Here is a 26,681-nt window from a genome sequence, read left to right as displayed (position 1 = left end):
GACCAGTAAAAACCAGTACAAACCAGTATAAACCAGTACAAACCAGTATGGACCAGTTTGGCTTTCAGAGCTCCCAGTTTGACCAGTTTGGGGCTCCCAGTTCAGACCAGTTTGAGGCTTCTCGGCTCCCAGTTTGGGGCTCTGGGCTCCCAGTTCAGACCAGTTTGGGGCTCCCAGTATGGACCAGTTTGGGGCTCCCAGTTCAGACCAGTCCCTCCCAGTATAAACCAGTCCAAACCAGTTCAGACCAGTACAAACCAGTCCGAACCAACCCAAACCAGTCCCTCCCAGTATAAACCAGTTCAAACCAGTATAAACGAGTCCAAACCAACCCAGACCAGCCCTTCCCAGTATAAACCAGTCCAAACCAGTCTCTCCCAGTATAAACCAGTCCCTCCCAGTATAAACCAGTTAAAACCAATGTAAACCAGTCCCTCCCAGTATAAACCAGTACAAACCACTCAGACTCCGCCCACTCCCAGTAAACTCCAGGATCCCTGGAATTCTTTATTGCCCCTCCCCCACCCCCCAAATCCCACCCCCCCAATCCGGGGGCGGGGCTCAAAGAAGGGGCGGGGCTCAAAGAAGGGGCGGGGTTTGAAAAGTGGGAGGGGCTTCGGCCCCGCCCCTCCCTCACCCCCTCGGGCTCAGTTCTCCACGGCGGCTGCGGAAGGAAAATCCCAAAATTCACAAATTTCCCCTCAAATTTCTCAACAAGAATCCCAAAATTTCTCCCCGAAATCCCAGGATTTCCCTCTTGGGAGCCCGAAATCTCTAAAATTGCCAAATTTCTCCCCAAAATTCCCAAATTTTTCCCCCAATTTTCCCCCCAAAATCCCCTTTTTTTTCCTCCCCAGATTCACTGGGTTTTCCCCCCAAACTTCCCAATATTTTCCAATTTTTTCCCCAAATTCCGAAATATTTCCCCCAACTTCCCAAATTTCTCCCGAAAATTCCCAATTTCCCCCCAAATTTCCTCCTAAAATTTCCAATATTTTCCCCGAAATTGCCCCCAAACTTCCCAATGTTTTTTCCCCAAACTCCCAAATTTTCCCCCCAAATTCCCCTTCCAAAATCCCATATTTCCCCCAAAATTTCCCAATTTTTTTCTCCAAATTCCCAATTTCCCTCTAAAATTCCCATATTGCCCCCCCAAACTTTCTATTTTTTCCCAAAATTTCCCGTTTTTTCCCCCAAACCCACCTAGGCCGTCAGGGGGCGCCACCGCCGCTGCCGGGGCCCCCTCGGGGCCGCTCTGGCCGCTCAACTCGTTGGTCGGCGTCTCCTGCAACAAAATGGCGGCGCTCACCCTCCGATTGCCGACACCGCTGTCAATCAAACCCGACTGCCCGGCGCGGCCCAATCACCTGATCGAAGAGGTGCACGGTGACGTCATCGAAAAACGACACCGCCTTGCGCTTCCGGTTGGAGCTCAGTCCCACTTCCGGCGGGCGGCGCGGAGGTTTCAGGAGGCCGCGGAGGCCGCGGCCGCTCCAGGTGGAAACCACGAGCGGGACCGGCCCCGGTGAGGCCCCCTCGGCGTCCGGAGCTTCCTCCGCGTCCTCCGCGTCCTCGTCGGGCTCGTCCGGAGCTGCCCGGGCCGCGTCGGGGCCGCCCCAGCGCGGCGGGAGAGGCCGCAGGGCCAGAGGCGGCAGCGGCAGCGAGAGGCGGGAGGCCTTGGCTGAGGGGGGAAAAGGGCGGGAAAAGGGGGAAAATTGGGGGTTAAAATGAGGGGAAATAAAGGAAAAATGAGGGGGAATTGGGGGTTAAAATGAGGGGAAATAAAGGAAAAATGAGGGAAAATTGAGGGGGAAATGGGGGTTAAAATGAGGGAAAAATGAGGGAAAATTGGGGGGGAAATGGGGGTTAAAATGAGGGAAAAATGAGGGAAAATGGGGGGGAAATGGGGGTTAAAATGAGGGGAAATAAAGGAAAAATGATGGGAAAATATGAGGGGAAATGGGGGCGAAAATTTAGGGGGAAAATGTGAGAAAATGGGGGAAAATGAATGGAAATTAGGGGAAAATTAGGGGGGGCAAGAGAGAAATTGGGGAAAAATGAGGGGAAAATGAGGGGAAATTTCCCCCAAAATCCCCGAAATTCCCCAATTTCCCACAAATCCTCCCCGAAATCCCCAATTTTTTCCAAAAATACCCAAATTACCCCCCAAACCCCCAAAATCTCCCTCAAAATCCCCAACTCCCCCCCCAAATCTCCACATTTCCCCCCAAAATTCCTCACATTTCCTCCAAAACCCTCAAATTTCCCCCCGAAATTCCCTTAATTTTTCCCCAAATCCCCCAGTTTTCCCCAATTTTCCCCCAAAATCCCCAAATTTCCCCCCAAATTTCCCTCAATTTTCCCCTAAATTTTTCCCCAAAGCCGCCCCAAAATCCTCAAAATTTCCAAAATTTCCCAAATTTTCCCCCCAATTTTGCCCCTCCCCCACCTCGGATCTCGGCGCTGCTCTCCCTGCGGGTGGGGGAGGGGCCGCGCGGGGCTCCCTCGGTGGCTCCGCCTCCTCCTCCTCCTGCGGCCACGCCCCCTGCCGGGACACGCCCCTCCTCCGCTCCGGCCGCGCCCCCTGATGTGACCACGCCCCCTGCCGTGGCCACGCCCCCCGCGCGGGGCCTGAGGAGGTGGCGCGAGACGCCCTCGGTCAGGGACACCTGGAGGCGCTCCTGGCACACCTGGGACACACCTGGGGACACCTGGGGGGGCGGGGACACACCTGGGGACAGCCCCGAGGTCACCTGGGACACACCTGGGGACAGCCCCGAGGTCACACCTGGGGACACCTGGGGGGGCGGGGACACACCTGGGGTCTCTGCCCCGCCCCCGCCGCGCAGATCTGGGGACGTTTCGGGGCTTTTTGGGGCCATTTCTGGGGACATCTCCAGATGTCCCAGGGACCCCATTTGGGACATTTTTGGGGACATTTCGGGGCTTTTTGGGGCCATTTCTGGGGCCATTTCGGGGTTTTTTGGGGACGTTTTTGGGGACATCTTGAGATGTCCCAGGGACCCCCTCGGGGACGTTTTTGGGGACATTTCGGGGCTTTTTGGGGACATTTCGAGGTTTCTTGGGGCCATTTCTGGGGACGTTTCGGGGCTTTTTGGGGCCATTTCTGGGGCCGTTTCTGGGCACATCTCCTGATGTCCCAGGGACCCCCTCGGGGACATTTTTGGGGACATTTCGGGGCTTTTTGGGGCCATTTCTGGGGCCGTTTCCGGGGACATCTTGGGACATCCCAGGGACTCCCTCGGGGACATTTTTGGGGACATTTCGGGGCTTTTTGGGGCCATTTCTGGGGCCATTTCGAGATTTTTTGGGGACGTTTCTGGGGCCATCTCGGGATGTCCCAGGGACCCCATTTGGGACATTTTTGGGGACATTTCGGGGCTTTTTGGGGACATTTCTGGGGACATTTTTGGGGACATCTCGGAATGTCCCAGGGACTCCCTCGGGGACATTTTTGGGGACGTTTCGGGGCTTTTTGGGGACATCTCGAGGTGTTTTGGGGACATTTTTGAGGACATTTCGGGGCTTTTTGGGGACATTTCTGGGGCCATCTCGGGATGCCCCAGGGACCCCCTCAGGGACATTTTTGGGGACATTTCGAGGTTTTTTGGGGACATTTTCGGGGACATTTTGAGGTTTTTTGGAACCATTTTTGGGGACATGTCTGGGGAGCCTCTCAGGGACATTTCGAGGATTTTTGGGGACATTTTGGGGTTTTTTGGAGCCTTTTTTGGGGACATTTCTGGGGACCCTCTCTGGGACATTTCGAGGACTTTCGGGGACATTTTTGGGGACATTTTTGGGGACATTTCGGGGTTTTTTGGAGCCGTTTTTGGGGATGCCCTCGGGGACATTTCGAGGTTTTTTGGGGACATTTTGGGGCTTTTTGGGGACATTTCCGAGGACCCCTTTGAGGGCATTTTTAGGGGCATTTTTGGGGACATTTCGTGGCTTTTTGGGGACATCTCCAGGTGCCTCCTCGGGGACATTTTTGGGGACATTTCGGGGCTTTTTGGGGCCATTTTTGGGGACACCTCCAGGTGTTTCGGGGACCTTTTTGGGGACCCCCTGGAGGACTTTGGGGACATTTTCGGGGACATTTTCGGGGCCACCTCGGGGCGTTTCGGGGACATTTTTGGGGACGGCTCCCGCTGTTGCCTCGGGGACATTTTTGGGGACATTTTTGGGGACATTTTTGGGGACATTTTCGGGGCCACCTCGCGGCGTTTCCTCGGGGACCCCCTGCCCCTCCTCGGGGACCTCGTTGGGGACTTGGGGCTCCTCCTCGGGGACACCTTTGGGGACATTTGGGACACCTGGGAACCCTCTGGGGACACCAGGGACACTTTTGGGGACATCGGGGACCCCCCTGGGGACATCGGGGACCCCCCTGGGGACCCCTCTGGGGACATTTGGGGACACCCCCCCCCTGTGGTGCCACCCAGGGGGTCCCCGGGGGTGTCCCCAAGGGGGTCCCCAGCTTCCGGTGGCCTTGGTGGCGTCTCCAATGGCCTTGGGGACAGTTCTGGTGGCCTTGGTGGCGTCTCTGGTGGCCTTGGGGACAGTTCTGGTGGCCTTGGAGACATCTCCGATGGCCTTGGTGGCATCTCTGGTGGCCTTGGGGACAATTCTGGTGGCCTTAGGGACACTTCTGGTGGCCTTGGGGGCCTTGGCGACACCTCTGGTGGCCTTGGGGACAGTTCTGGTGGCCTCTCTGGTGGCCTTAGGGGTGTCTCTGGTGGCCTTGGGGACACTTCTGGTGGCCTTGGGGACACTTCTGGTGGCCTTGGTGGCGTCTCTGGTGGCGTTGGGGACATCTCTGATGGCCTTGGGGGCGTCTCCGGTGGCCTTGGGGACAGTTCTGGTGGCCTTGGTGGCATCTCCGGTGGCCTTGGGGACAGTTCTGGTGGCCTTGGTGGCATCTCCGGTGGCCTTGGGGACACCTCCGGTGGCCTTGGGGACAGTTCTGGTGGCCTTGGGGGCATCTCCGGTGGCCTTGGGGACATGGCCGGGGTCAAAGGGGCCGTCCCTCGTCCCCAAGGTGCCACCGCCGGTGACAACGGCGACGTCCTGGGGGGCACCGGGGGCGGCTCCGGTCTCAGTGTCCGGCCCTGGGCCATCGATGTCCGGTTTTGTCCCCGAGGTGCCACCTCCGGTGACAAAGGTGACGGTGACACATCCTGACCCAACGGCGACCGGGCTTGGGCCAATGTTGGGTCTTGGGTCAACGATGACCGGGCCAGGGTCAAGGTCCGGTCTTGGGTCAACGATGACCGGTCCTGACCCAACGATGACTGGTCTTGGGTCAATGTTGAGTCTTGGGTCAATGTTGAGTCTTGGGTCAACGATGACCAGTCTTGGGTCACTGTCCGGTCCTTACCCAATGATGACCAATCTTGGGTCAAAGTTGGGTCTTGGGTCAACGGTGACCGGTTTTGACCCAACGATGACCGGGCTTGGGTCAATGTCCGGTCTTGGGTCAAGGATGACCAATCTTGGGCCAATGTTGAGTCTTGGGTCAACGATGACCGGTCCAGGGTCAATGATGACCGGTCTTGGGTCACTGTCCGGTCCTGACCCAACGATGACCAGTCTTGGGTCAATGATGACCAATCTTGGGTCAATGTTGAGTCTTGGGTCAATGGTGACCGGTCCAGGGTCAATGTCCGGTCTTGGGTCAAGGATGACCGGTCCTGACCCAATGATGACCAATCTTGGGCCAACAATGACCGGTCTTGGGTCAATGTTGGGTCTTGGGTCAATGTTGGGTCTTGGGTCAACGATGACCGGTCTTGGGTCAATGTCCGGTCTTGGGTCAACGATGACCAATCTTGGGCCAATGTTGAGTCTTGGGTCAACGGTGACCGGTTTTGACCCAACGATGACCGGTCTTGGGTCAAGGTCCGGTCTTGGGTCACTGTCCGGTCTTGACCCAACGATGACCGGTCTTGGGTCAATGTTGACCAATCTTGGGCCAATGTTGAGTCTTGGGTCAACGATGGCCGCTCCTGCCCCAACATCGGCCGCTCTTGGCTCAATGTCCGGCCTTGTCCCCTTGGGGTCATTTCCAGCGACAGCGGCGCCGTCCCTTGGGCCGTTGACCGTTCTCGGCCCAACGACGTCCGGCTGTGTCCCCAAGGTGCCAACTCTGGTGACAAAGGTGACAATGACCCATCTTGGCCCAACGGCGACCGATCGTGGGTCAGCGTCCGGCCTCGGCCCCACGGGGTCATCTCAAGGGACAACGGCGACGTCCCTTGGGCCGTTGACCTTTCTTGACCCAACGGTGACCGCTCTTGGGCCAACGATGTCCACTCTTGGGTCAACGTCCGGTCTTGGGCCAACGGTGTCCGGGTTTGTCCCCAAGGTGCCAACTCCAGTGACAACGGTGACAATGACCGGTCTTGACCCAACGGTGACCCCTCGTGACCCAACGATGACCGGTCCTGGGTCAACGATGACCAATCTTGGGTCAATGGCCGCTCTTGACCCAACGATGACCGATCGTGGGTCAGTGTCCGGCCTTGTCCCCACGGGGTCATCTCAAGGGACAACGGCGACGTCGCTTGGGCCGTTGACCTCGTTTGGGTCAACGATGGCCAGTCCTGGGTCAGTGACCGGTCCTGACCCAACGGTGACCGGTCTTGGGTCAATGTCCGGTCTTGGGTCAATATTGACCGGTCTTGACCCAACGGTGACCGGTCCTGGCTCAATGTCCGGTCCTGGGCCAATGATGGCCGGTCCTGGCTCAATGTCCGGTCTTGACCCAACGATGACCGGTCCTGGCTCAATGTCCGGTCCTGGGTCAAAGATGACCGGTCCTGGCTCAATGGCCGGTCTTGGGCCAATGATGGCCGGTCTTGGGCCAATGGCCGGTCTTGGGCCAATATTGGCCGGTCTTGACCCAATAATGGCTGCTTTTGGGTCAATGTTGAGTCTTGGGTCAACGATGTCCGGTCTTGGCTCAATGTCCGCTCTTGACCCAACCATGACCGGTCTTGGGTCAACAATGACCGCTCTTGGCTCAATGTTGAGTCTTGGGTCAACGGTGACCGGTCTTGGCTCAATGTCCACTCTTGACCCAACGGTGACCGCTGCTGGGTCAACGATGACCGCTCCTGGGTCAATGTCCGGTCTTGGGTTAACGATGACCGCTCTTGACCCAACATTGACCGGTCTTGGGTCGACGATGACGAATCTTGGGTCAATGTCCACTCTTGGGTCAACGTTGACCGCTCCTGGCCCAATGTCCACTCTTGACCCAACGTTGACCGCTCCTGGCCCAATGTCCACTCCTGGCCCAACGTTGACCGCTCTTGACCCAACGATGACGAATCTTGGCCCAATGTCCACTCCTGGCCCAACGTTGACCGCTCTTGACCCAACGATGACGAATCTTGGCCCAATGTCCACTCTTGACCCAACGTTGACCGCTCTTGACCCAACGATGACGAATCTTGGCTCAACGTCCACTCCTGACCCACCACCCGTCCCCTCCCCCACTCCGGCGACAAAACCTCCCTGACGACGACGACGTCACCGATGACGTCACCGATGACGTCACCGCCCCCTCTCCCACCCCCGGGGGGCGACAACGCCGTCAGCGAGGGCGGCTCTTTTGTCACCTCTGATGACGTCACCGACGATGACGTCACCGACAACGATGACGTCACCGATGACGATGACGTCACCGCCGCCGCCCCGTGCTCCTCCAACCGCACGAAAAACTCCGAGGCCCCCGAGGGGCTGCGCGCCCCCAGCACCGGCAGCACCCCCGGCGGGGACGGCTCGGGGACGCCGGCGGTGACCGCGGTGACGATGCCGGTGCCGCCCCCGGTGCTGCCACCACCCCCGGTGCCACCGGTGCCCCCCGTTGCGGCGCCGGCCGCGCTCCCAAAGGCACTCGAGGGCCAGGCCGCCCCCGCGCGCGTCCTGAGTGACCGTCAGCACGTCCTCGGCGTCCGGCAGCGCGTCCAGCAGCGGGAACGGTGACACCGGTGGCACCTGCGCGTCCTCGGGTGGTGACAGCGGCGGCGGTGGCAGCGTTGGGGACGTTTGGGGACGCCGGGCCAGCAGCGAGGAGAGGCGGGCGTGGAGCTGGTCCAGGGTGGGGCGCTGGGGAGGGGGCAGGCGGCAGGACTGGAGCAGCTCCGACCTGGGGGGGCGTGGGGGGACGGTGAGAGGGCGTGGGGACGTTTGGGGACGTTTGGGGACGTTTGGGGACGGTGAGAGGGCGTGGGGACGTTTGGGGACGTTTGGGGACATTGGGGACACTGGGAGGATTGGGGACGTTTGGGGACGTTTGGGGACGGTGACAGGGTGTGGGGACGTTTGGGGATGTTTGGGGACGTCTGGGGGCGTTTGGGGGCGTTTGGGGATGTGTGGGGACGTGTGGGGACGGTGAGAGGGTGTGGGGGCGTTTGGGGACATTGGGGACACTGGGGGGATTGGGGACGTTTGGGGACATTTGGGGGCGTTTGGGACGTGTGGGGATGTGTGGGGACGGTGAGAGGGCGTGGGGACGTTTGGGGACGTTTGGGGGGCGTTTGGGGACATTTGGGGGCGTGTGGGGACATTTGGGGACGTGTGGGGACGGTGAGAGAGTTTGGGGACATTTGGGGACGTTTGGGGACGTTTGGGGACGTTTGGGGACGTGTGGGGACGGTGAGAGGGCGTGGGGACGTCTGGGGACGTCTGGGGACGTCTGGGGACATTTGGGGACGGTGAGAGGGCGTTTGGGGACGTTTGGGGGCGCTTGCGGACATTTGGGGACGTTTGGGGGCGTGTGGGGACGTTTGGGGACGTTGGTAGGAATCGAGGCATTGTGGAGGTTGGGGACATTTGGGGACATTGAGGTGATTTGGGGACATTTGGGGACATTGGGGACACTGGGGGATTGGGGGGATTTGGGGACATTCGGGGACATTGGGGGACATTGAGGTGATTTGGGACGTTGGGAATGTTGGGGACATTGGGGGGGATTTGGGACATTTGGGGACATCAGGGACAGATTCCCCCAATTTCCCCCCATTGTCCCCACTGTCCCCAATGTCCCCAATCCCCCCCAGTGCCCCCAGTGCCCCCATTGTCCCCAATGTCCCCAAACCCCCCATTGTCCCCATTGTCCCCCCCATTGTCCCCCCATTGTCCCCCCCATTGTCCCCGCTCTCACCACTGTCCCCAATGTGTCCCCCATTGTCCCCAATGTGTCCCCACTGTCCCCAATGTCCCCATTGTCCCCAATGTCCCCAATCCCCCCCAATGTGTCCCCATTGTCCCCATTGTCCCCCCCATTGTCCCCGCTCTCACCATTGTCCCCAAACCCCCCATTGTCCCCCCCATTGTCCCCCCCCGTCCCCACTCTCACCACTGTCCCCATTGTCCCCAATGTGTCCCCATTGTCCCCCCCCATTGTCCCCCCCCATTGTCCCCCCCCATTGTCCCCAATGTGTCCCCAATGTGTCCCCAATGTGTCCCCAATGTGTCCCCAATGTGTCCCCAATGTGTCCCCATTGTCCCCATTGTCCCCATTGTCCCCATTGTCCCCCCCCCGCTCTCACCAGGCCGGCGCCGCCCGGGGTGGGGGCAGGGCCGGGGGGCGGCGGCTCCGGAGCCGCCCCAGGAGCTGCAGGTCCGAGAGGTGGGGGAGGGGCTGGGCCCCCCACTCCAGGAGCTCCCACAGGGTCACGCCCAGGGCCCTGAGGGGACAAAAGTGTCACCAATGTCACCATCAGGGTCATCAATGTCATTGTCATCATCAGTGTCACCATTGTCATCATTGTCAGCTCCCACAGGGTCACGCCCAGGGCCCTGAGGGGACAAAAGTGTCACCAATGTCACCATCAGGGTCATCAATGTCATTGTCATCATCAGTGTCACCATTGTCATCATTGTCAGCTCCCACAGGGTCACACCCAGGGCCCTGAGGGGACACCATTGTCACCAATGTCACCATCAGGGTCATCAATGTCACCAATGTCACCGTCAGTGTCACCAATGTCACCAATGTCATCATCATTGTCATTGTCAGCTCCCACAGGGTCACGCCCAGGGCCCTGCAGGGACACGGGGACACCAATGTCACCAATGTCACCATTGTCACCATTGTCAGCTCCCACAGGGTCACGCCCAGGGCCCTGCGGGGACATGGGGACACCAATGTCACCATCAGGGTCACCATTGTCACCAATGTCACTGTCAGTGTCACCATCAGGGTCACCATTGTCACCAATGTCACCGTCAGTGTCATCATTGTCATTGTCATCATCATTGTCACCATTGTCAGCTCCCACAGGGTCACGCCCAGGGCCCTGAGGGGACAAAAGTGTCACCATTGTCACCATTGTTACACCAATGTCACTGTCAGTGTCACCATTGTCACCAATGTCACCAATGTCACCGTCAGTGTCATTGTCATCATCATTGTCACCATTGTCAGCTCCCACAGGGTCACGCCCAAGGCCCTGAGGGGACACCAATGTCACCATTGTCACCAATGTCACCATTGTCACCATTGTCACCATTGTCACCATTGTTACACCAATGTCATCACCAATGTCACCATTGTCACCAATGTCATCATCATTGTCATCATTGTCAGCTCCCACAGGGTCACACCCAGGGCCCTGAGGGGACACAGGGACACCAATGTCACCAATGTCATCATCAGTGTCACCAATGTCATCACCAATGTCACCAATGTCACCAATGTCATCATCAGTGTCATCATTGTCACCACTGTCAGCTCCCACAGGGTCACGCCCAGGGCCCTGAGGGGACACAGGGACACCATTGTCACCAATGTCACCGTCAGTGTCATCATTGTCACCATTGTCATCATTGTCACCATTGTCAGCTCCCACAGGGTCACGCCCAGGGCCCTGAGGGGACACGGGGACACCAATGTCACCAGGGCCACCCCTTGGTGTCACCAATGTCACCATTGTCACCATCAGTGTCATCATTGTTATCATTGTAATCATTGTCACCATTGTCAGCTCCCACAGGGTCATGCCCAGGGCCCTGAGGGGACAGAGGTGTCACCATTGTCACCATTGTTACACCAATGTCACCATTGTCATCACCAATGTCACCATTGTCCCCATTGTCACCTCCCCCAGTGTCACCCCAATGTCCCCAGTGTCCCCCCTGACCAGACGTTGCTCTCTCTGCTCTGCGGCGCCACCTCCAGCGTCCCCCGGGCTCCCTTTGTCACCAAAATCCCCCCAATGTCCCCAATGTCCCCAATGTCCCCGAATCCCTCAAATGTCCCCGATGTCCCCCAATGTCCTTAAAGACCCAAATCCCTCAAATGTCCCCAATCCCCCCAGTGTCTCCAATGTCCCTAATGTCCCCAAATGTCCTTAAAGACCCAAATCCCCCAAATGTCCCCATTGTCCCCAATCCCCCCAAAGTCCCCAAATGTCCGCAAATGTCCCCAAATGTCCGCAAATGTCCCCAATCCTCCGAATGTCCCCCAATGTCCCCAAATGTCCTTAACGACCCAAATCCCCCCAATGTCTCCAGTGTCCCCAATGTCCCCAAATCCCCCAAATGTCCCCAATCCCCCCAAATTTCCCCCAGTGTCCCCAAATGTCCCCCAACGTCCCCAAATCCCTGAGTGCCCCCAAATGTCCCAATGTCCCCAAATTCCCCCATTGTCCCCAATCCCCCCAAAGTCCCCCAGTGTCTCCAATGTTCCAAATGTCCCCAATCCCTCAAATGTCCCCAGTGTCCCCCCAGTGTCCCCCCTGACCAGACGTTGCTCTCTCTGCTCTGCGGCGCCACCTCCAGCGTCCCCCGGGCTCCCTTTGTCACCAACATCCCCTCAATGTCCCCAAATCCCCCCAAAATCCCCTCAATGTCCCCAAATCCCTCAAATGTCCCCAAATGTCCCCATGTCCTTAAAGACCCAAATCCCTCAAATGTCCCCAAATGTTCCCAGTGTCCCCAAATGTCCTTAATGACCCAAATCCCCCAAAGTCCCCCAATGTCCCCAATGTCCTTAAAGACCCAAATTCCCCAAATGTCCCCAATGTCTCCAGTGTCCCCAATGTCCCCAATCCCCGAAACGTCCCCATTGTCCCCAATGTCCCCAAATCCCTCAAACGTCCCCAATCCCCCCATTGTCCCCCTTGTCCCCAATGTCTCCGATCATTCCAACATCCCCAAATCCCCCCAATGTCCCCAAATCCCCTGAATGTCCCCCAGTGTCCCCAAATGTCCTTAAAGACCCAAATTCCCCCAATGTCCCCATTGTCCCCCCAATGTCCCCAATGTCCTTAAAGACCCAAATTCCCCAAATGTCCCCAATGTCTCCAATGTCCCCAATTTCCCCAATCCCCGAAATGTCCCCATTGTCCCCAAATCCCTCAAATGTCCCCAATCCCCCCATTGTCCCCCTTGTCCCCAATGTCTCCGATCATCCCAACATCCCCAAATCCCCCCAATGTCCCCAAATCCCCTGAATGTCCCCCAGTGTCCCCAAAAGTCCTTAAAGACCCAAATTCCCCCAATGTCCCCAATCCCCGAAATGTCCCCATTGTCCCCAATGTCCCTGATCCCCCCAATGTCCCCAAATCCCCCCAATGTCCCCATTGTCCCCAGTGTCTCCAAATGTCCCCAATGTCCCCAATCCCCTCAATGTCCCCAAATGTTCCCAATGTCCCCAAATCCCCCAGAATGTCCCCAAATCCCCCAGAATGTCCCCTCAATGTCCCCCCTGACCAGACGTTGCTCTCTCTGCTCTGCGGCGCCACCTCCAGCGTCCCCCGGGCTCCCTTTGTCACCAGCTCCGGGGCCACCCAGCGCAGCGGCACCAGGGCGCGCTCGGGGGTCAGGAAATAATCCTCCTGGATTTGGGGGGGCAAAAAAAATCGGGAAATTCCCAAAATCCCGCAAAATTCCGGGAGTTTTCTACAGTCCCGGGGGCGGTTCGGAGAAATTTTGGCGAAATTTCGTAAAAATTCGGCTGAAATTCCCATAAAAAATTATCGGGAGGTTTTTTTTTTTGGTGTTGCAAGCGTTAGCGGACGCCCCGAATTCCCGAAGTTTGGAAAAGGGCGGAAAGTTCTGGGAATTCTGCGAGATTCCGGAGGAATTGCGGCAAAATTTCGTGAAAATTCCGCCCAAATTTGCCCCTAAAATTTCCCCCAAAATTTGCCCAAAAATTCCCCCCAAAATCCCCTGAAATGCCCCAAAATTTCCCCAAAAATCCCAGAAATCTCCTCCCAAATAATTCTCAAAATCCCCCAAAATTCCCCTAAAATCTCCCCCTAAAATTTTCCTCAATCCCACCAAAATTTCTTCCAAAAATTCCCAAATTCCCCCATAAATTTCCACAAAATCCCCCCCAAAATTCCCCCCAAAATCCCCTCCAAATTCCCCCCAAAATGACCCTAAAAATCTCCCCCAAAATTTCCCCAAAAATTCCCCCCAAAATCCCCTGAAATGCCCCAAAATTTCCCCAAAAATCCCCCCCCAAAAATTCTCAAATTCCCTGAAAATCTCCCCCCAAAATCCCCCCAAAATTCCCCTAAAATTCCCCAAAAATCTGTCCCTAAAATTCCCCTAAAATCTCCCCCCAAATTCTTACCCAAATTTCTTCCAAAAAAATCCCAAATTCCCCCCAAAATCCCCAAATTTCCTCATCAATTTCCACAAAATCCCCTCAAAATTCTTTAAAATCTCCCCCCAAAATTCCCCCCAAAATTCCCCCCAAATCCTCCTCTAAAATGCCCCAAAATTTCCCCTCAAATCCCAAAAATCCCCCCCAAAAATTCTCAAATTCCCCGAAAATCTCCCCCCAAAATTCCCTAAAATTTCCTAAAATCTCTCCCCAAAATTCCCCTCAATCCCACCAAAATTTCTTCCAAAAATTTCCAAATTCCCCCCAAAACCCCCAAATTTCCTCATAAATTTCCCCCCAAAATTCTTTAAAATCTCCCCCAAAATCCCCTCAAAATTCCCCCCAAAATGACCCCAAAAATCCCCAAATTTCACCCAAAAACCTGCCCCAAAAATCCCAAAAAATTCCTCCAAAATCCCCCCCCAAAATGCCCCAAATTCCCCCAAAAATGACCCCAAAAATCCCCAATTTCACAAAATTCCCATTCCCCCCCAAAATTCTCCAAAAATCCCCAAATTTCACCCAAAAACCTCCCCCAAAAATCCCAAAAAATTCCTCCAAAATCCCCCCCCAAAAATCCCCAAAATTCCCATTTTCCCCCCAAATCCCTCTCAAAATTCCCCCAAAATTCTCCAAAAATCCCCAAATTTCACCCAAAACCTCCCCCAAAAATTCCTCTAAAATCCCCCCAAAATCCCCCAAAATTCCCCTCAATTCCACCAAAATTTCTTCCAAAAAATCCCAAATCCCCCCAAATTTCCTCATCAATTTCCACAAAATCCTCCCAAAATTCTTTAGAATCTCCCCCAAAAATTCCGCCCAAAATTCTCCAAAAATCCCCAAATTTCACCCAAACCCCCCCCAAAAATCCCAAAAAATGCCTCCAAAATCCCCCCCCAAAAAAATCCCAAATTCCCCCCAAAATGACCCCAAAAATCCCAAATTCCTCTCAAAATTCCCCCCAAAATTCTCCAAAAATCCCCAAATTTCACCCAAAAACCTCCCCCAAAAACCCCAAAAAATTCCTCCGAAATCTCCCCAAAATGACCCCAAAAATCCCCAAATTTCACCCAAAAACCTCCCCCAAAATCCCCCCCAAAAAATCGCCCCAAATTCCCCCAAAATCGCCCCAAAAATCCCCTAAAAAACCCAAAATCGCCCAAATTCCCCAATTTTGGCCCCAAACGCACCCTGTAGTGGGCGGGGCCCAGGCCGTAGTCCCCGATCCGCGCCGTCAGCTCTGACGTCAGCAGAACGTTCCGGAGAGCCAGGTCGCTGGTTTGGGGTGAAAACAGCAAATTTTGGGAAAAAAAGGACAAAAATCGGGATAAAAAGTGAAAATTTGGGGGAAAAACCTCAAAGTTTGGGGAAAAAAAGTCAAAATTTTGGTGAAAAATTGGGAAAATTCGAGGTGAAGTCGTGAAGTTTGAGGGGGGGGGGAAAGCCCGAAATTCCGAAATTTTTGGAGGAAAATGTGAAATTTTGGGGTGAAATCTCAGGATTTTGGGAAAAGAGCCGAAAGTTGGGGAAAATCCCAAAGTTTTGGGGAAAAGCGCGAAATTTTCGAATTTTAATGGGATTTTTATGGGGATTTTAACGGGATTTTTAATGGGAATTTTTGAATTTTAGTGGAATTTTTAATGGGAATTTTGTGGGGATTTTTGTGGGGATTTTAATGTGATTTTTATGGATTTTAATGGGATTTTTTTGAGTTTTATGAGGACTTTAATGGGATTTTTAATGGGAATTTTAATGGGAATTTCTGAATTTTAATGGGATTTTTAATGGGATTTTTATGGATTTTAATGGAATTTTTTTGAGTTTTAAGAGGATTTTAATGGGATTTTTGTGGGATTTTAATGGGATTTTTATGGATTTTAATGGAATTTTTAATGGGAAGTTTTGAATTTTTATGGGGATTTTAATGGGATTTTTATGGATTTTAATGGGATTTTTTGAGTTTTATGAGGACTTTAATGGGATTTTTAATGGGAATTTTATGGGAATTTTGGGATTTTAATGGGGATTTTAATGGGATCTTTTTGAGTTTTATGAGGACTTTAATGGGATTTTTATGGGATTTTAATGGGATTTTTAATGGGAATTTTTGAATTTTTATGGGGATTTTAATGGGAATTTTATGGATTTTAATGGGATTTTTAATGCGAATTTTTGAATTTTCATGGGGATTTTAATGGGATTTTTATGGATCTTAACGGGATAATTTTGAGGATTTTAATGAGATTTTAACGGGATTTTTCACGGGAATTTCGAATTTTCGTGGGATTTTTTTTCTTTAATTTTTTGGGGGCCGGGATTTTTGGGATCCGCCGGGTTTTGGGGCGAATTGCGGCGATTTCGGTACCTGTGGACGAAGCCGTGCTGGTGCAGGTGCCGCAGCCCCCGCGTCACCTCCAGGGCCAGGCGCTCCAGGGTCCCCAAATCCCGCCCAGGGGGCGGGGCTGGAGAGGAGGCCACGCCCACGGCCACGCCCCCAGCACCGCCCCCGGCTCCGCCCCCGGCCTGGCCCCGCTGGGCCCTCAGGTAACGCTTGAGGTCACCCTAAAAGGGGAAGGAAAAACCGCAAAATTTACCCCAAAATTACCCCAAAATTCAGCCCAAAAAACCCCAAAATTCAGCCCAAAATTCACTCAAAAAAACCCCAAAAATCACCCCAAAAACCACCCAAAAAAACCCAAAAAAACACCCCAAGAAAGCCCAAAAACCCCAAAAACCAGCCCAAAAAACCCAAAAATTAACCCCAAACAACCCCCCCAGGCAACGCTTGAGGTCACCCTAAAAGGGGAGGGAAAAAAACGCAAAATTCACCCCCAAAATTACCCCAAAATTACCCCAAAATTCAGCCCAAAAAAACCCAAAATTCAGCCCAAAATTCACTCAAAAAAACCCCAAAAATCACCCCAAAAACCACCCCAAAAAACCCCAAAAACCACAGCAAAAACCACCCCAAAAAACCCCAAAATTCACCCCAAAAACCCCCAAAATTCACCCAAAAAAACCCCAAAAACCACCCCAAAAAAACCCTCCAGGTAACGCTTGAGGTCACTCTAAAAGAGGAGGGAAAAAATGCAAAATTTACCCCAAAATTACCCCAACATTCAGCCCAAAAAACCCCAAAATTCAGCCCAAAATTCACTCAAAAAAACCCCAAAATCACCCCAAAAACCACCCCAAAAAACCCCAAAATTCACCCCAAAAACCACCCCAAAAAACCCCAAAATTCACCCCAAAATTCACCCAAAAAACCCCCAAAAATTCCCCCCCAAACTTCTCCAAATTTCCCCTAAATTTCCTCAAATTCTCAAAATTCCAAAAATTCCCCAAAATCCCCCAGAACAATCCCAGACCCCCCGTCCCAAAATTTCCCAAATTTCCCAAAATTCTTCCCCAAAATTTCAATTTTACACCCCAAGTTCTGATTTCCCACCCAAAATTCCCAATTTTCCACCCAAAATTCCGATTTTTTCCCACCCAAAATCCCCTTTTTTCCACCCGAAATTTCCAATTTCCCTCCCAAAATTGTGATTTTCTCTCCGCAAATCCGAATTTTACACCCCAAAATCGCATTTTTTCCACCCCAAATTCCCAGATTTGCCCGAATTTGCCCAAAATCGCCGGAATTCGCCCCAAATCCGGGCTCACCATCTGGCAGTACTCCCAGACCAGCAGCAGGGGGCGCTCCCGGCACCCGCCCAGGCACCGCAGCAGATTCGGGTGGCGCAGGGTCCTGGGGAGACCCAAAAAACCCCGAATTTCACCCAAAATCCCAGCCCCAAATCCCCTCAAATTCCAGCCCCAAAACCCCCTGAATTCCGCCCAAAATTCCGGACAAAAATCCCCCGAATTTCACCCAAAATACGTCACAAAATACCCCAAAATTCCACCCGAATTCCACCTGAAATCCACCCAAAATCCCCCAAATTCCGGCCCCAAAATCTCCCAAATTCCACCCAAAATTCTGGCAAAAAATCCACCCCAAATCCACCCCAAATCCACCCCAAATCCCTCACATTTCACCCCAAAAAACCCCAATTTTCACCCCAAAATTCCAGCCCCAAATCCCCTCAAATTCCAGCCCCAAAACCGCCTGAATTCCGCCCAAAATTCCGGACAAAAATCCCCCGAATTTCACCCAAAATACGGCACAAAATCCCCCAAAATTCCACCCGAATTTCACCCGAAATTCACCCAAAATCCCCCAAATTCTGGCCCCAAATCCCCCAAATTCCACCCAAATTCTGTTCCAAAATCCCCCAAATTCCACCCAAAATTCTGGCAAAAAACCCACCCCAAATCCACCTCAAATCCCTCACATTCCACCCCAAAACCCCCGAATTTCACCCAAAATTTTTGGTGGTTTTGGGGTGTTTTTGAGGTATTTTGGGTGGTTTTGGGGTGGTTTTGGGCTGTTCGAAGTATTTTCGAGGATTTTGGGGTGGTTTGGGGTGTTTTTGGGGCATTTTGGGTGGTTTTGAGTTGTTTAAGGTGTTATTGGGTCATTTTTGGGGCGTTTTGGGTGTTTTTGGGGTGTTTTTGAGGTATTTTTGAGGATTTTGGGTGGTTTTGAGGGGTTTTGAGGTGTTTTGGGGTGGTTTTTGAGGTGTTTTTGGGGTGTTTCTGAGGTATTTTTGGGGTATTTTGGGCTGTTTGGGGTGTTTTGGGGCATTTTGGGTGGTTTTGGGGAATTTGAGGTGTTTTTGGGGCGTTTTTGAGGTATTTTTGAGGATTTCGGGGTGGTTTTGGGGTGCTTTTGAGGTGTTTTGGGTGTTTTTGAGGTGATTTTGGGGCATTTTTGAGGCATTTTGGGTGTTTTTGGGGTGTTTCTGGGGTGGTTTTGAGGATTTTGGGGTGTTTTTGAGGGGTTTTGAGGTATTTTTGGGGTGGTTTTTGAGGTGTTTTGGGGTGGTTTTTGAGGTGTTTTTGGGGTGTTTCTGAGGTATTTTTGGGGTATTTTGGGCTGTTTGGGGTGTTTTGGGGCATTTTGGGTGGTTTTGAGGATTTTGGGGTGTTTTTGAGGCGTTTTTGGGGCAGTTTTGAGGCATTTTGGGTGTTTTTGGGGTGTTTCTGGGGTGGTTTTGAGGTGGTTTTGGGGTGTTTCTGAGGTATTTTTGGGGGTATTTTGGGCTGTTTGGGGTGTTTTGGGGCATTTTGGGTGTTTTTGGGGTGTTTCTGGGGTGGTTTTGAGGATTTTGGGATGGTTTTGGGGCATTTTTGGGGCGTTTTGGGTGTTTTTGAGGTGTTTTTGGGTGTTTCTGAGGTGGTTTTGGGTGGTTTTTGGGGTATTTTGGGCGCTTTCGGTACCTGTAGGGCTCGGCCTCAGCCAGGAACCGCCTCCTCTCGGGAGTCCCCGCCCCCGCCCTCAGCTCCTTCAGCACCACCTGGGCAGGGCCGGGACCCCCCCTCAGCTCCCCCAGGATCACCTGGAAAAGACAAAAAAAAATCCCAAAATTCAGCAGGAAAAAAACCCCCAAAATTAAAAAAAAATTAAAAAAAAAAATTAAAAAAATTAAAAAAAAAAATTTAAAAAATTAAAAAAAAATCCCTGTTAGAAAAGAGACAAAATGGGGTTGGGAATTGATAAAAAAATCCTGGTTAAAAGGAGATAATTCTGTTAGAAATTGTAAAAATTCCCATTAAAAACCACCCAAAAATTGTATTAAAAATTAAAAAAAACTTCATTAAAAATCGGATTAAAATAACAAAAAAACTCTGTCGTAAAAACCACACTAAAGCCCCCAAAAAAATCCAATTTAAAACCACTCCCAAAACCCCATTTAAAACCCCCCAAAAATCCCATTTATACCCCCCAAAAATCCCATTAAAAATCCCCCAAAAATCCCATTGAAAATCCCCTAAAAATCCCATTAAAAATCCCCCAAAAAACAACAAAAAAATCCCACTAAAACCCTCCTAAAACCCCCCCAAAAAACCCAATAAAAACCCCCAAAATCCCATTAAAACTTCCCAAAAAGCAAAAAAGAAATCTCATTAAAAACCCCCCAAAACCCATTTTAAGATCTCATTAAAAACCCCCAAAAATTCCACTAAAAATCCCCCAGAAAACCCCAAAAAATCTTATTAAAAACTCCCAAAAATCCCATTAAAAATCCCCAAAAAATCTCATTAAAAACCCCCCAAAACCCATTAAAAATCTCATTAAAAATCTCCCAAAAATCCCATTAAAAATCCCAAAAAAATCCCATTAAAAACCCCCCAGAAAACCAAAAAAATCTCATTTAAAAACCCCAAAAATCCCTTTAAAAATTTCATTAAAAACCCCCAAAAATCCCATTTAAAAACCCCCAAAAATCCCATTATAAACCCCCCAGAAAACCAAAAAAATCTCATTAAAAACGCCCAAAAATCCCTTTAAAAATCAAAAAAAATCCCCCCAAAATCCCCAAATTTTCCCCGAAATTCCCAAATTTCCCCCCAAAATGCCCGAAATTCCCAAATTTCCCGAAATTCCGGATTTGGACCTTTCCGAACCAGGCGGTGCCGATTTCCTGCAGGAGGCTCAGCTGCTGCTGCCCCGGGGGAGCTGCCACCCAAAATTCAACATTTTCACCCAAAATTCAACATTTACACCCAAAATTCAACATTTTACACCCAAAATTCAACATTTTTTCCCCAAAATTCAACATTTACACCCAAAATTCCCCATTTTTTCCCCAAAAATCCCAAATTTTCTGCCCAAAATTCCCAATTTTACACCCCAAAAACCCCGTTTTTTCCCAACCCAAAATTCGGATTTTTTCCAACCCAAGTTTTGGATTTTTCCGCCCCAAATTTTCCCATTTTCTTCCCACTGTTCCCACATTTTTTTCCCATTTTCCCCTCCCAAATTCCCATTTTTCTTCCATTTTTCCCATTTCTCCCCAATTTTCCCCCCAAAATTCCCATTTTTTTCCCCATTTACCCCCATTTTTCCCCAATTTCCACCCCCAAATTTTTCCATTTTTCCTCCCATTTTCCCCCAATTTCCCCCCATTTTCTCCCCATTTTTCCCAAATTTTCCCTCAGTTTTTTTCCCAATTTTCCCAAATTTTCCCATTTTCCCCCAGTTTTTCCCCAATTTTTCCCCAATTTCCCCCTATTTTTTCTCCCACGAAATTTCCCATTTTTTCCCCAAATTTTCCCACTTTCCCCCCCAAATTTCCCAAATTTTCCCCCATATTTTTTCCCATTTTTCTCCCCAATTTCCTCCATTTTCCCCCTCAAATTTCCCCATTTTCTCCCCAATTTTTCCCCCATTTTTCCTCAATTTTCCCCCATTTTCCCCCAATTTTTTCCCCATTTTTCTCCCCCATTTCCCCGCCATATTTTCCCCCATTTTTCTCCCCAATTTCCCCCATTTTCCCCCAAATTTTCCCATTTCCCCCCCCAATTTTCCTCCATTTTCCCCCCAAATTGTTCCATTTTTCCTCCATTTTCCTCCAATTTTTTTCCCAATTTCCCCCCCATTTTTCCTCAATTTTTTCCCAATTTTCCCATTTCCCCCATTGTTCCCCATTTCCCCCAATTTTTTCCCCAATTTATTCCCAAATTTTTCCCATTTCCCCACAAATTTTTCCCTCCATTTTCCCCAATTTTCCCCCATTTTCTCCCCAAATTTTCCCATTTCCCCCCCCCAATTTTCCCCATTTTTCCTCAATTTTTTCTCAATTTCCCCCCCATTTCCCCCCATTTTTCCTCCTTTTCCCCCATTTTCCCCCCCAATTTCCCCCCATTTTTTTCCCGTTTTTTTCCCAAATTTTCCCAATTTTCCCCATTTTTCCCCCATTCCGTACCCGGGGGCGGCTCCAGGGGCACCACGAACACCTCAGGGCTGGGGGAGGGGCAGCCCGAGGAGGCCTCGCCCGGAGCCGAAAATTCCCCGGAATCCTCGGCCCCGTCCGGGCTCTCCAGCTCCTGAGGGGAACATTCCCGGAAAATTCCAGAAAATTCCCAGAAATTCCAGAAAATTCCGGAAAATGTGGGGAATTTTTGCGATTTTTTGGGATTTTTTCTGATTTTTCTGAGGAATTTTTGGGGAACTTTGAGGTGAATTCCCCGGAATCCTCGGCCCCGTCCGGGCTCTCCAGCTCCTGAGGGGAACATTCCCGAAAATTCCCGAAATTCACGAAAATTCCGGAAAATTCAGGGATTTTTTTGCGATTTTTTGGGATTTTTTCTGATTTTTCTGAGGAATTTTTGGGGATTTTGAGGTGAATTCCCCGGAATCCTCGGCCCTGTCCGGGTTCTCCAGCTCCTGAGGGGGACGTTCCAGAAAGTCCCGGAAAATTCCCAAAAAATTCACGAAAATTCCCAAAAAATTAACGAAAATTCCAGAAAATTTGGGCATTTGGGGAATTTTTTGGGAATTTTTTGGGAATTTTTTGGGAATTTTTGGGGAATTTTGGAGGAATTTTTGGGAATTTTGAGGTGAGTTCCCCGGAATCCTCGGCCCCGTCCGGGCTCTCCAGCTCCTTGGGAAGGGAAAATTCTGGAAGATTCTGGAAAATTCTGGCATTTGGGGAATTTTTCTGATTTTTTGGGATTTTTTCCAATTTTTCTGAGGATTTTTTTGGGAATTTTGAGGTGAATTTCCCAGAATCCTCGGCCCCGTCCAGGCTCTCCAGCTCCTGAGGGGGACATTCCGGAAAATTCCAGAAAATTCACGAAAATTCCCAAAAATTCCAGAAAATTTGGGCATTTGGGGGATTTTTCTGATTTTTGGGAATTTTCGGGATTTTTCTTAGGAATTTTCGGGGATTTTGGAGGAATTTTTTGGAATTTTTGAGGTGAATTCCCCGGAATCCTCGGCCCAGTCCGGGCTCTCCAGCTCCTGAGGGGGACGTTCCAGAAAATTCACGAAAATTCCCAAAAATTCCAGAAAATTTGGGGAATTTTTCCAATTTTTGGGGAATTTTTGCAATTTTTATAAGGAATTTTTGGGGATTTTGGAGGAATTTTTGGGAAATTTTGAGGTGAATCCCCAGAATCCTTGGCCCCGTCCGGGCTCTCCAGCTCCTGAGGGGAAACTTCCAGAAAATTCCGAAAAATTCTGGGAAATTCCAGAAAATTCAGGGATTTTGGGAATTTTTTTCCGATTTTTGAGGAATTTTTCCGATTTTTTTCTGAGGGATTTTTGGGGATTTTTTGGGGTGATTTTTAGCATTTTTGGATTGAATTTTCAGGGTTTTGGGGTGAATTTTTTGAGATTTTTGGGGTTGATTTTTTCAAGGCTTTTTGGGTTGAATTTTCACAATTTGGGGGTTTTTGGGGGTGAATTTTGATCATTTTGGGGGTGAATTTTTGTGGGTTTTGGGGGGTGAATTTTTGTGGGTTTTGGGGCAAATTCGGGGAATTTTTTTTCATTTTTTCAGGTTTTTTTGGGTGAATTTTTGTGGGTTTTGGGGCAAATTTGGGGATTTTTTTTGTTTTTTTTCGGGGTTTTTTGGGTGAATTTTTGTGGGTTTTGGGGCAAATTCGGGGAGATTTTTTTCATTTTTTTCAGGTTTTTTTGGGTGAATTTTTGTGGGTTTTGGGGCAAATTTGGGGATTTTTTTCTTTTTTTTCGGGTTTTTTGGGTGAATTTTTGTGGGTTTTGGGGCAAATTTGGGGATTTTTTTCGGGGTTTTTTAGGGAATTTTTTGGGGATTTTTTTTGGGGTGAAATGTGGGGTTTTTGGCGTCACCTTGAAGCCGAGGTCGCCGCGCTTGCAGCACAGGCAGGTGAGGAGGAGGAGGACGAAGGCCACGAGCCCCGAGCACGAGAGCAGCAGAGCGGCCGAGGGGGGACCCGCGGGGGCCGGGCCTGGAATGGGGCAAAAAACGGGAAAATTGGGAAAATTGGGGGGAAAAATGGGGGAAAAGTGGGGGAAAAATGGGGGGATAAATGGGGAATAAATGGGGGAAAAATGGGGAATTAATGGGGGAAAAATGGGGGAAAAATGGGGGAAAATTGGGGAAAAAATGGGAAATAAATGGGGAATTAATGGGGGGGAAATGGGGAATTAATGGGGAATTAATGGGGGAAAATGAAGAGAAAATGGGGAATAAATGGGAAATAAATGGGGAATAAATGGGGGAAAATTTGGAATAAATGGGGGGAAAATTGGGAATAAATGGGGGGAAAAGGGGGAATAAATGGGGGAAAATTTGGAATAAATGGGGAATAAATGGAGGAAAATTGGGGGAAAAATGGGGAAATAAATGTGGGAAAATGGGGAATAAATGGGGAATTAATGGGGAATTAATGGGGAAAAATTGGGGGGAAAATGGGGAATAAATGGGGAATAAATGGGGAAAAAATGGGGGAATTAATGGGGAATTAATGGGAAAATGGGGAATTAATGGGGGAATAAATGGGGAATTAATGGGGGAAAATGGGGGAAAATGGGGAATTAATGGGGGAAAAATGGGGAATTAATGGGGAATTAATGAGGGAAAAATGAGGGAAAATGGGGGAAAAATGGGGAATAAATGGGAAATAAATGGGAAATAAATGGGGAATAAATGGGAATAAATGGGAAATAAATGGGAAATAAATGGGGAATAAATGGGGGGAATAAATGGGGGAAAATGGGGAATTAATGGGGGAAAATTTGGAATAAATGGGGAATAAATGGAGGAAAATTGGGGGAAAAATGGGGAAATAAATGGGGGAAAATGGGGAATAAATGGGGGGAAATGAGGAGAAAATGGGGGAATAAATGGGGAATAAATGGGGGAGAAACATGGAAAAATGTGGGGAAAATGGGAAAGAAATGGGAAAAGTTGGGGGGAATTGGGATTTTGAGGGTCCAGGAGACGCTGGGGGAACAGGCGGACACGGGAGCGGACAGACAGACGGACACAGGGACAAAACAGCCTGACTGATAGCCAATAATCGATAATCAATAGCCAATAATCCACACCTGATAGCCAGTGATCGATAATCAATATCTGATAGCCAACAATCGATAATCAATAGCCAATAATCCACACCTGATAGCCAATGATCAATAATCAATATTTGATAGCCAATAATCGATAATCAATGGCCAATAATCCACACCTGATATCAATGGCCAATAATCCACACCTGATAGCCAAAAATCAATAGCCAATAATCCACACCTGATAGCCAATGATCAATAATCAATATCTGATAGCCAATAATCGATAATCAATGGCCAATAGTCCACACCTGATAGCCAGTGATCGATAATCAATATCTGATAGTCAATAATCGATAATCAATATCCACTAATCCACACCTGATAGCCAATAATCAATATCTGATAGTCAATAGCCAATAATCAATAACCAACAGCCAATACCCGATAATCAATACTCAATAATCCATACCCAATAATCAATAACCAATATCTGATAGTCAGTAGCCCATAATTCAATAACCGATAATCAATACTCCATAATCAATCTCCGATAACGGATACCCGATAAGCGATCCCTGCTAATCAATAATCGATAATCGATAATCGATACCCGATAATCGATCACTCACCGCGGGCCGGGGGCGGTCCCAGCGAGGGTCGATAATCGATCCCCGAGAGCCGATCCCCAATACCCGATAATCGATAACCGATAATCGATAGCCGATAATCGATAGCCGATAATCAATAATCGATAACCGATAATCGATAACCATTAATCGATACCCGATAATCGATCACTCACCGCGGGCCGGGGGCGCCCCCAGCGCTCCGGGCGGTCCCAGCGAGGCCATGGCCGCCAGCAGGGGAGGGAGGGGCCAAAGGGGGCGGGGCCAAAGGGGGAGGAGCCGGTGAGGCCCCGCCCCCTTCATCACCAGGCCCCGCCCCTTCGGGGGAGGGGTCACAGGGGAGGGGCCGGGAGGGGAGGGGGGGGCATGAGGGGAATTGGGGAAATTTGGGGGAAATTTGGGGATAATTGGGGAAAATGGGGAAAAAAGAGAAAATTTAGGGGAAAATGGGGAAAATAAGGAGGAGAAAATGGGGGGGAAAAGAGGGGAAAAAAGAAAAATGGGGAATTAAATGGGGGGAAATTGGGGAAAAATTAGGGGAAAAAAAGGAGGAAAAATTGGGGGGAAATGGGGGAAAATTAGGAAAATATGGGGGAAAAAAGGAGGGAAAATGGGGAAAATTAGGGAAAAAAAGAGGAAAAATTGGGGGAAAATGGGAGAAAAATGGGGGAAATTCAATGGGGTGAAAATAAGGGAAATTTGGGGAAAAAATTGAGAGAATAAAGAGGAAAAAATGGGAATTAAATGGGGAGAAAGTGGGGGAAAATTAGGGAAAAATAGGGGAAATGGGAATTAATTGGGGAAAACTGGGGAAAAATTGGGGGAAAAGGAGGAATAAATGGAGAAAAATTAGGAAAAATGGGGGAAATTTTGGAAAAATTAGAGAAAAATGGGGTAAAAGTGGGGAAAAAAGGAGGAAAAGGGGAGAAAATGAGGGAAAAAAAGGAAAAAATGAGGGAAAAAAGAGGAAAGATGGGGAACAGAAAGAGGGGGAAATGGGAATTAAATGGGAGAAAAAAGAGGAAAAAAGGAAATTAAATAGGGGAAAAAGAGAGAAAAATGGGAAATGAAGGAGAGACAAAATGGGGAAAATTGGGGGAAAAGGGAGGAAAAATGAGAATTTGTTGGGGAGGAAATGCGGAAAATTAGGAGAAAAGGGGAATTAAAGGGTGGAAAAATGAAGGAAAAATCGGGAAAAAAAGGAGGATTTGTGAGGGAGAAAGGAGGGAAAATAGGGAAAAAATGGAGGGAAAATGGGGCAAAACGGGGCAAAAAAGGGAATTTAGGGCGGGGTTTAAGGGGGAATTTCAGAGGCAAAAAAGGCGAATTTTAGGGAGGGGAAAAACGAGGGGAAAACGGGAAAAATAAGGCAAAAAAAAAAAAAAAAAAAAAAGAAAGAGGAAAACCGGGAATTGCGGGAGGGGGAGGAGGGGGGGATTTAGGGGAGGGGGGACAAAGAGGGGGGGTGGAAAAAAGGGGAGGGGGCGGCGCTAAAAGGTGGGGGGGGGTCCCGGGGGGGTCT

The 26,681-nt window shown here is 50.2% G+C and overlaps 2 protein-coding genes across 6 annotated transcripts; both read right to left on the bottom strand.

The window, feature by feature from the left end:
* Positions 1 to 476: 476 nt before the first annotated feature.
* On the bottom strand, positions 477 to 7,011 carry LOC139586771 (nascent polypeptide-associated complex subunit alpha, muscle-specific form-like). Its single transcript, XM_071420393.1, has 9 exons — positions 6,588 to 7,011; positions 5,506 to 6,254; positions 3,805 to 5,388; positions 3,460 to 3,546; positions 2,819 to 2,894; positions 2,450 to 2,764; positions 1,368 to 1,681; positions 1,204 to 1,285; positions 477 to 664 (listed from the first exon to the last, which is right to left on the bottom strand). Exons 1-9 carry the CDS (start codon positions 7,009 to 7,011, stop codon positions 648 to 650), a joined length of 3,648 nt encoding a protein of 1,215 aa, XP_071276494.1. The 3' UTR covers positions 477 to 647.
* Positions 7,012 to 7,509: 498 nt separating this feature from the next.
* On the bottom strand, positions 7,510 to 26,612 carry LOC139586761 (serine/threonine-protein kinase LMTK3-like). Of its 5 annotated transcripts, XM_071420379.1 has the most exons (12): positions 25,336 to 26,612; positions 23,349 to 23,467; positions 21,460 to 21,580; positions 20,149 to 20,210; positions 18,971 to 19,089; positions 17,312 to 17,396; positions 16,014 to 16,210; positions 14,839 to 14,923; positions 12,748 to 12,872; positions 9,582 to 9,719; positions 7,677 to 8,176; positions 7,510 to 7,646 (listed from the first exon to the last, which is right to left on the bottom strand). In XM_071420379.1, exons 1-12 carry the CDS (start codon positions 25,460 to 25,462, stop codon positions 7,582 to 7,584), a joined length of 1,743 nt encoding a protein of 580 aa, XP_071276480.1. In that variant the 5' UTR covers positions 25,463 to 26,612; the 3' UTR covers positions 7,510 to 7,581. The 5 variants fall into 5 exon arrangements, with proteins under 5 accessions (XP_071276480.1, XP_071276482.1, XP_071276479.1 ...); XM_071420381.1 differs by lacking the exon at positions 12,748 to 12,872; XM_071420378.1 differs by having other exon boundaries at positions 7,555 to 8,176.
* Between the last annotated feature and the right edge of the window lie 69 nt (positions 26,613 to 26,681).

Source organism: Agelaius tricolor, unplaced genomic scaffold, assembly GCF_023055355.1.
Source record: "Agelaius tricolor isolate 1412-34295 unplaced genomic scaffold, bAgeTri1.0.p SCAF_137, whole genome shotgun sequence".
Classification (NCBI taxonomy): domain Eukaryota; kingdom Metazoa; phylum Chordata; class Aves; order Passeriformes; family Icteridae; genus Agelaius; species Agelaius tricolor.
The sequence above is the reverse complement of the archived record's forward strand: the minus strand, read 5'-3'. Positions and strand labels throughout refer to the sequence as shown.

What these genes read in the sequence shown, in the direction of transcription:
- LOC139586771 (XM_071420393.1), bottom strand. Translation starts at nt 7,011, where the DNA reads ATGGTTGGGTCAAGAGCGGACATTGAGCCAAGACCGGACATCGTTGAC. An exon ending in GGGCGGGGCAGAGACCCCAG is followed by an intron (nt 2,765 to 2,818) that starts GTGTGTCCCCGC and finishes GGCTGTCCCCAG; the next exon opens with GTGTGTCCCAGGTGACCTCG. An exon ending in CCGTGCACCTCTTCGATCAG is followed by an intron (nt 1,286 to 1,367) that starts GTGATTGGGCCG and finishes ATTTTGTTGCAG; the next exon opens with GAGACGCCGACCAACGAGTT.
- LOC139586761 (XM_071420377.1), bottom strand. Translation starts at nt 25,462, where the DNA reads ATGAAGGGGGCGGGGCCTCACCGGCTCCTCCCCCTTTGGCCCCGCCCC. An exon ending in GGGGGCGCCCCCGGCCCGCG is followed by an intron (nt 23,468 to 25,335) that starts GTGAGTGATCGA and finishes GCCCCATTCCAG; the next exon opens with GCCCGGCCCCCGCGGGTCCC. An exon ending in GCACCGCCTGGTTCGGAAAG is followed by an intron (nt 19,090 to 20,148) that starts GTCCAAATCCGG and finishes TGTCTTTTCCAG; the next exon opens with GTGATCCTGGGGGAGCTGAG.